At 42.7% G+C, this 9298-nt stretch overlaps 1 protein-coding gene across 1 annotated transcript in view; it reads left to right on the top strand.

Moving 5' to 3' along the window:
- Window positions 1–8490, top strand: part of C4H4orf17 (chromosome 4 C4orf17 homolog) — a 14726-nt gene extending 6236 nt beyond the window's left edge. Inside the window, exons 4-8 of the mRNA XM_021196973.1 lie at window positions 2537–2680; window positions 4317–4398; window positions 5435–5636; window positions 6979–7022; window positions 8321–8490. Coding sequence (XP_021052632.1) covers window positions 2537–2680; window positions 4317–4398; window positions 5435–5636; window positions 6979–7022; window positions 8321–8490 — 642 coding nt within the window. The remainder of the gene's footprint in view (window positions 1–2536; window positions 2681–4316; window positions 4399–5434; window positions 5637–6978; window positions 7023–8320) is intronic.
- The last annotated feature ends 808 nt before the right edge of the window (window positions 8491–9298 follow it).

Below are 9298 nucleotides of genomic sequence, written 5' to 3'. Positions count from 1 at the left end.
TGTACCACATTTTCTGTATCCATTCCTCTATTGAGGGACATCTGGGTTCTTTCCAGCTTCTGGCTATTATAAATAAAGCTGCTATGAACATAGTGGAACATGTGTCCTTATTACCAGTTGGAAGTTCTTCTGGGTATATGTTGTGGCTGCATTTTAAAGAACAGCCAAGTTGTTTTCCTCGTCCATTCCCTTAGCAGCGTCTGAAGTTTTGTTTCCTCCACTTCCTCCTTAAATGTAGTCTGATGGGTTTTAGATTTTAGCTAATGGGAGTGAAGTGTTCTGGCAGTATGCCATCCTAGTGCGAGGAGGCTGAAGTGTGGCTGCTGCCTTAAAACCAAAACCCAAAGCCAAGCCTGCTAGTCCAGGGACTGGTGTGTGTCACTTGTGTGGTTTTAGTTCTGATTTTTCTCTCAGATGATGAAGGCGACAGCTTCCCTCTCCTTCCCTGTCATTTATGTGACCTTTTATGGGACACGGATGTTCAAAGCTTTTGCCTGTCTTTAAAGCTGAGTTGCTGGCCTTTCTGTAGTTGTGATATAAAAGCTTCCTACATAGCCATCTAAGTCCTTTCCCGTGTGTTCTGCAGGTATTGTCTTTAATTCTGAATCTTGCCTTTGTTTCAATGTCTCCTCCAAAAATTATTATTTTGGGTAAGGCCTAAATTTCTATTTTTTTCTATAATATTTTCAAATGTGCACACTGCACATCTCTGTTATGCTTTACTGTGATGGCCGAACCCCTAGTGTATGTTAAACAGAATCAAGAGGCGCCGATACCCTCGCCTTGCCTCTGCTCTGTCTGCTCAGGCGCTTCTGAGGCTCTTCTCGTTTCCACACCTTACCACACATGGAGGGTGAATTTTGCCAATCGATTTTTCTGCGTCTGTGTAGGCCTGTTTTCCAATATTAAACCATCCTTGCATTCTGGGTTAAAGAACTGACTTAGTACTGAATGTTGTTTATAAAAGACTTTAATATTCTTCAATTCTTGTTTGTGAAAAGTTGTGGTTTTCTTATGATGTCCTTTTCTGGCTTGCTCTCAGGACAATGCAGAAACCATGAAATTGGTGGGAACCTCTCTTTAATCTTCTAGATAATCTGAGTTGATGGCTAAAATCCTCCTGGAAAGTGAGCTAGGCTTAAGGCTCCCCTCCAGTCACAAGTTTTAAACTAAAAACTCAGTTTCTTTTGTTTCATGGATAGACGTTTGCTTTTTAGTAAGCATAGGCAACTTGTATCTTTTTTTCAAGAAATTTGTCTATTTCATTTAACTTTTAGGATTTACTGATGCATTTGTTCACAAAATATATTTTTTCATGATTTCACCTCTGTACAATTGTTTGTCTTCTGGTCCAGAATAAAACCACTTTGTGCCTTTTCTCCCTTGATATGTATCCTAGTTAGGATCGTCATGGCTGTGATGAAACACCAGGAGCAAAAACAAGGTGGGGAGGAAAGGGTTTACTTCACTCACCGACCTGTATAACAGTTCATCATCATAAAGAGTGATGGCAGGAATCCAAACGGTGGGAACCTGGAGTCAGGTGCTGATGCAGAGGCCACGGAGGAGTGCTGCTTACGGACTTGCTCCTCATGGTTTGCTCGGTCTACTTTCTTATAGAATCCAGGACCACTAGCCCAGGGAAGTAACTTATTAAGAAAATGCCTTACAGCTGGATCTTACAGAGGCACTTTCTCAATTGATATTCCTTCCTTTCAGATAAGTATAGCTTGTTTCAAAAAGGCATAAAGCTAGCTGGAACAATGTGTGTGCCTTCAGGCTTACAAGTTCTGCTCATCTTCCCCAAGGATAAATGTTAAAATTTTCATCAGTTATCATCAATGTTCTGGCCTTTTTACATCTCATTGACCTTATTCAGAGACAGAACATAGATCTTGCTTTCCTGGTGATAAAAGAAATCTTTTCAACTCAAAACGTATCTCAAAAACAAAAACAAAAAACATATCTCACTAGGGTAGGAGTTCATTTTTCCCTGGGAAACAACATACAAAAAAGATTTCACACTAAACATTTAAACTATTATCTCAAGTCTCATCAAGAGCTTTAAGTGATTTCAACCAAAGTTAATAATATGTTTCCAAGTGCTTTGTCACCAAACACAAATGTTTGGTAGAATTTAAAGGACACTCTAAATTATTAACATTGTTTTGCTTTTGTGGTTTTCGTCTTAAAGAAAAATGTTTCTCTGGCATGGGAGATGGGTTCATGTGTAAAGGCACTTGCTGACAATCCTGGTGACCTGTGGTAGACACCCAGGACTCCTTGAATGTTGTGACCACTCATGTACTGTGCCATGTTCCAATGCAAGCAGACTCTCAAATACACACACACACACACACACACACACACACACACAGAGAGAGAGACAGACAGACAGACAGACAGAGACAGAGAGTTAAATAAAAGTAATTTTAAAAATTTAAGCAAAGCTAAAAGCTTATTAGTTTTGCACTTAATTTACGTAGAAATTGCAAGTGTAAAACTGCAAGCCAATCATATAGTATCTTTGATTTAGGCTGAACATAAAGCTAAAAGGCCACTCGCATCCACAAGGATATGCTCTGCGGCTGCTGTCCGGTCCTCAGACGTGATGAGCAACAGAATGGATGGGAATGAGAACACCGTGCATATTCCCAACTACCTGGATCAGGAGATAAAGGTGAGAGGCGGGGCTCTCCGATCCTCGGTTTAGAAACTGCATGAACTCCAGCACACACACACATGCACACGAATGCACACACTCGTGTGCACACACACGCACACCAGAGACTAGTGAGCAGCAGTGTCACAGGGGTATGACACCGGTTACAAGATGATAGAGGCACTCAGGACAGCCTCCACTGTAAATCATCACAGAAACAGGTTTTTGGCAACCGACAGTAGTTTCATGACCATGCAACTAGGGCAATTACTGTATTCAACTCAGACTTATGCTAGGGTACATTCATGTTACAGAGACGAGGCGCCCACAGTGCAGAGGGCTTTGCTGCAGGGGAAAGGGTTTAGAGTTTGAGAGCGCGGAGGTCCCTGGAATTAGTAGGAACAAGCTCCGTAAATACACAATAGAGTCTTTGGGACCATAGTAACCACCTGCAGAGAAGGGAGGGAGGGACAGTTCCTGGGACCTGCTGCCTGTCAATCACACATCCCAGAGGGCAGAGAGGTGCTTCGATCACCGGAAGTCAGATGAGACCCAGAAACTTCACACCAGAGAAATGAGTTACTGGAATACCATAACTGGGGACAGTGAGCAAGACACGCAAGGTCAACCTCTGGCTTCCACATGCATGTGTGCACATGTGCGCACATGCCTGCACTCCCTCTCTCCATATACATAAGTATTAACACATTTAAACACTGAGCAGCTAAAAGCTATCCAAACTAAAGTAGACACGCAAATATAAGCAAGCCTTATTGAGCCATCAGGATATATTGAGTATTCTAATATTTGGGTAACAGGAGTCTCAGAAGCAGGACGGATTAGAGCATATAATTTATGGGGAGAGTTAGTGGCTAATATTCTCCTAACATTGACAGAAACTTGAAGAGAGATAAACTCAAGGTAGATCACTCCTAAGCGCTGTAATCCAACTGCTGAAAACTAGAGGAAGGAGACACATTGCACAGGGTGCTGCTGGGACTGCTGACTTCTCAGTGGAGATCGTGACAGTGGGACACCATCTGTAAAATGCTCTCCTCGAGGAGTTCTGTTCTTTGAAAGTGAAGGACAGTGTGACAGGGAAAGCCCTTAGCTGCAGGGAAGTTTTTTTTTTTTTTTTGGGGGGGGGGGACGACAAGCAAGCAAATAAAATCCCCTCCTAGCACCTCAAGCCCAGTTTCTTGCTAACTGAAGGGGTTTTGATTCCTGTCTCACTTGGCCAACACTGAATTCATAGAACTGAGGCACCTCTAGCTCAGTTCACATCCTTCTTAGCCATACGAAGGGAGAGTAGCAGCCAAATGGGTGATGTCTGTGACCAACAGATTCCTGCTAGAGCCTCGCCCACCCGACCCCATCTCAAGCCTCCATAAGGGGTCTACTTCCTGAAGTGAGTTGTTCCTAGCACACATTAGACCCACACAGACCCAGCACGACAAACAGTGAACATCCCTTGTACTGGTGATGGCTTCTCTGACCCCCTTTGCACTGTCTGAAAAATGGCTCTCAAACTGGACCCCAGAATAGCATGTACACCGTGACTTTCAGGGAGATGAGATTCTAAGGAAGGAGAAAGAAAGTGTGTGAGCCTGGTACCGGGTACTTCCTCAGAGGTGACGCTAATGTTCCCTGTCAGATCCTGGCAAAGCTCTGTGAAATTTTACATACCGACTCTCTGGCAGAGGTTCTGAACTGGCTGCTTCAAGCAAGCAACGAAGGTAAGGTAAAGGCAAGCGTGGGTGGGCACCGACCGACTGACCTCAGGTTATTGGCAGATGATGAATATGCCAAACTGAAGCTTTCTACTTGCCATTCGCAAATAAATATTGCAAAAATTATTTGCCCAGAGCTCCTTACCAGAGTCCTTGTAGGACTGTATGCTGGCTATTCAGGTAATCAATGGAGTGTATCTTAAACTGAATTCATTAGAGGACTAGGAACTGTATATTCTCAGCTAAGGCTGGTTTCTGCATCTCCTCCATGCTGTGCGAGAGCCCCAGGCTCTCCATGAACACATCCTCAGGCCGCTGTGAAGTCTGACCATAGGCTCGTTTCCTTCCTTTGCTGTGGATGGCAGCAGCATGGCCTTCCAGGTTGCAGGCTCCTAATAGCTTTGATACTTAATCTTTGCTAGTGACACAGTTGTCTCTTGGCTTCCCTTGGGCTTCCCTGTTATATGTCAAGAAAACACCAGTCCCACGCAAGGCAATCCACGCAGCACACAGCAGATATCCTCAAACTAGCTGATCATCAAACTGAGTCAAATCCTCCTACAGGGGTGATACTGACGGGTCTGGGGCACATGCTTTGAGAATGGGGAGCATTTTGGAAAAATAGTACCTTGCTGTAGAGTTCCAGACCACCTTTTAATTGGAAAGTGCTTGGGGGCAATTTTCTCTTTTCTTTTTTTCTTTTCTTTTCTTTTCTTTTCTTTTCTTTCTTTCTTTCTTTCTTTCTTTCTTTCTTTCTTTCTTTCTTTCTTTCTTTTTTTTTGTGGAGGAGGAGGGAGGCTTTTAAAAGAATGTGACATTTAATAAATTACCCAAATAATAACTCCTTCTTTAAAAAAAATATGTACGTGTGTATATTTGTGCGGCTGTGTATGTGTGAGGGGGTGCAGATTTGTGTGCATTCCTGCCTGGGGCACAGTGAACACTGAAACAACATAAATGTGTGACGATAACGCGCTTCCAGTCCATGCGACAATAACAGCGGTAACCCGTGCTCTCCAACCTTTCCCTTTTTCCAAATCAGAAAAGGAGTGGGTATCAGCTCTGGTTCATTCTGAGCTAGCTGAGATAAAGCTGTTGGCTCGCCACAGAACAAACACCCCAACAGAACCTGCAGCAGAGCCCAGGAAGCCCTACACCTCCGGAACACCCACAACCAAATTGCTGCAAAACTCACGTGAGAAGTTGAAAGTGCTGGCTGGATCTAGAGAGCATCAGCTACACAGGTGATTAAACACAAACCACCAGGTGACTTAACACACAGGCCACCCAGGCGATTATACCAAGAGGCCACCAGGGGACCTCTGTGACATGAAGACTTCACACTTCCTTGTTTCCTCTTTCAACCACTGAGGTTTTAAGTCTCAGCTCTACCTAGCAAGTGGCTGCACATATGTAATGGTTTTCCTTCATTTTCACACATAGTCACAAAGTTGTTCTCAGTTCCACTGTTCAGAACATTTTGGCAAAGCCTGTGTTCTCTAGCTAATAATCTTCCCTTTTTTTGAGAAAAATTCCCTTTCCACTAAGTAAGACTAGACATCTAGAAATCTAGGAAAAAATTAGGCGTTTTAAGGTTATTTTTAAATCTGCACCCATGCTCCCCCCCCCACACACACACACGTACAAACATGAGTGCAGTGCCCACAGAGGCCAGAAGAGGGCATCAGATCACCCTATAGCTGAGTCATAGGAGGTTGTGAACCTCTTGGTGTGGGTGCTGAAAATCAAACTTGGGTCCTCTATAAGTCTGTGAGCTGTCTTAACCATTGAACTATCTTTCCAGCCCCGAGGGCTTTAAAAAGGTTTAAATAAGCAAACCATAACAGAAATTGAAACTACTATTAGTGTTTTGTATATTTTGTTAAATGCAACTATTATATAGGAATTATTTTAATGTAAAGCACTGAAGATAAAAATAAAATAAATTGCTTTAACTGATTGTCACTGATATATTCCTGGGAAGTTCTTGGGGGGGGGAATAACTAAGCCATTTGGAAACTATTTAAAAAATATATATCTTAAAGCGTGAATAGTAATAGAAGAAGAAAAGGGAGTTAGGTGTGGTGGTGCACAGCTGTAATCTCAGCAAGAGGTTTGCAAATTTAAAGCTAGCCTGGACTACATAGCAAGACCCTGTCTTGAAAAGAACACAAACAACAAACAAAAGAAACACATATCTATTTATGTATAACATGATGAAGGGGCATGTGTTAGGCCGGGAGAGACAATTTTGTTGGTTTAAAGTTAAACATCTAAGAGTTGGGTTAAATGTCCAGTCACAGAAATAATACGATAAAAACAGTGTTACTTCGAAAAGTAAACATTCTAACTTGTCTGCACCATTACGTTTCCATAGAGTCAAAAGGAGGATGTGGTAAGAGCTGATCTCTTCAGTGAGCGGCTTATTGTAGGCCTGCTAGATATGTGCTCAAAGTAAGCTGCCACCGGTTAAGTATTTAAAGCAAGCATTGGAGATAGCGTGTTTGAGACAGCCCTTATTAGCTTGGTGACGCTATAAGTCTATTGCTATCTCTCACATTCTTTTTCTTTCTCCAATTGATTTAGAATGTCAAGTCAAGGATCCGAAGGAAGCAAGCCAGTATCACAAGGTTAAGTACAGTTTGTGGTTATCGCAGATGGTATAAGGAAATCGGTATGTGCTAAAGATCAATGCTTCTCAAGGAAAAATCAGTAAGGTTTAAGAGTGGTTTCCAGCTCCGTCTCTCCAGAATGCATCTGCTCAGTTTTGCATTGAGATAAAGCTGACAGAAATGTGTCTCTGGGGACAAAACACCCTGAGAACACAGGTGTAGGAGGTACAAGTGGTCACCTCCATGCGCTGGACAGGATCGCCGACCCACACAGACACAGCGATTTCACAGGTTAACTCTGCACAGCTTAGCTGTCACGGATCTTAACGGTTTCACTGTAAAGATCAGCCAGAGAAAAGAATACAGGCTCAGCAATGCCAAACAGGTACCCGTGAGGCAGCTGGAGAACAATGTGACTAATTAAACCCTGCAGCAACCTGCACTTTAGAGAAGGGGGACTCAACGGCTCTAGGAAACCCTGCATTGGTCCTGAGTAGCCAACAGTGGCCGCTCTGGAGGGTGACAGAGCAACTGTCAAGTATATCCACAGGCCTCTAATTAAAAACAAAAAATTGTCTTGTTTCTCCAACTGTCTCTTGACCAGGAATGAGAGGTCTATCCAGTAGAGTTCCCTGGGGCCTTCTACACCCTGGCACTGGCCTACAGAGTTCACCAAACAGCGAAGTGGCTCTTAATGTTAGCAGCAAGTGTAGTTAGAATTGGAAAGCAAATCCTGCCTCTTTCCACCTGCCCTCTCCTCCGATTCCTCACTCAAGGACCATAGTTATTACATGATGGTCTCTATTCAACCGTAAGTCTCCCTGACAGCCCACACACAGATTTACCCCGCCTAGATACATAAACTTTTAAACAAGAACCTCCAGATCCTGCTACTTCTGTCTGTTGGCATTCAGCATCTCCAAAACTGCACCAGGTCAGGGATGGCCGTGCAGGCTCTGAGGTCTAAGGAGTGCGGTTAGATTGTTCTAAGATGCACGTGTGTTCTCTCGTTTCACCTGTCGGAACAACAGGCCCTGTTATCTCACTGGTCCAATCCTTGCCCCAACACCCTCACACATCACCAACTCTAAATTATTCCCACCAACATCTCTAAGAAGACTCTCACTGAAGGAGAACTTGCTAAAGACGAATAGACTGTTAGGACTCTTGAGTGGTTCTGATTCATCTGACCTCCATGTTTGTTTTGTTCTTAACTCACGCCAATGATAAACAAGGCAGAAGTAATATTCAGCCTTTTGACTATGATCTTATTTGGATCTTTTTTCTTTCTTTCTTTTTTCTTTTTTCTATTTCAGGGGCTGAGACCCCACTGTTTATAAGAAGAAACAAGAAGCAAATACCCGTTACAGAATATTTCAATCCAAAGTCTCCTCTCCGGTCCAACAGTGTGGCAAGCAGATCACCAAAACCAGGGTCAGCCAGGAGTGCGCAAGGCCACAGCCCTCAAAGAGTTTTCTATCCTTAACACAGCGAAGGTAGAGATGAGCGCTGGCTGGTTCTTTCACAAAGATGGGCTTCACACTGACAGAACATCAAAGTAATTTTAAAAATAACCAAACTGTCCTCTATATGGTAGCACATGTAAGTTTCAAAAACACATGTAATGCTAGAAATAAATATTAACAAAGACTATTTCTATTTGTAGTTAGTTTTAATGCTTGTAGAATAAATATGTTTATTTAAATGCCACTTCCTCTCCTGTACTACTAATGTTTGTATTTAACCGTAGGGCCAATACCAGAAAACCATCTGAAATCAGAATTAAGTGCTGAATCCAAACCCAGAGTGGCGGGAAAACTGCTCGGGCATTTTGACATTTGAGCCAATTTTGGCAACCTACACTGTTTCATGTTTGGGGACCATTATGGAGAAATTCTCATTTCCTCTTCAAAAGGAAAAAAAATGTAAAAGTTATCCTTAATTCATGAGCCAGAAAGGAGTTTATTTTCACTCAGCACCAATGGTGGATGCTAATTTAATATAGATTGTGTGTGTGTGTGTGTGTGTGTAATTAACTATTCTTGGGCCACAACTATTATTATTTTAGTATAAGGTTCTAACATGTTGTGGTTCAAGTGTAATGGGGTTTATTTCTTAATATAAGAGTCCAAGGTTCATGTTCATACTTAGTGGATACTGATGTGTTTATAAAAAGATAGAGAGGGAGGGAATATGTTTTGGCGGATATGTAATCAGGTATGGGGTAAGGGGGTGCCTCTGTGGGGCCATGCTTCCCCCTGAGGGACCAGCCACAGGACAGTATAGTATAGAAT

This window comes from Mus pahari, chromosome 4, assembly GCF_900095145.1.
Source record: "Mus pahari chromosome 4, PAHARI_EIJ_v1.1, whole genome shotgun sequence".
Classification (NCBI taxonomy): Eukaryota; Metazoa; Chordata; class Mammalia; order Rodentia; family Muridae; genus Mus; species Mus pahari.
The sequence above is the reverse complement of the archived record's forward strand: the minus strand, read 5'-3'. Positions and strand labels throughout refer to the sequence as shown.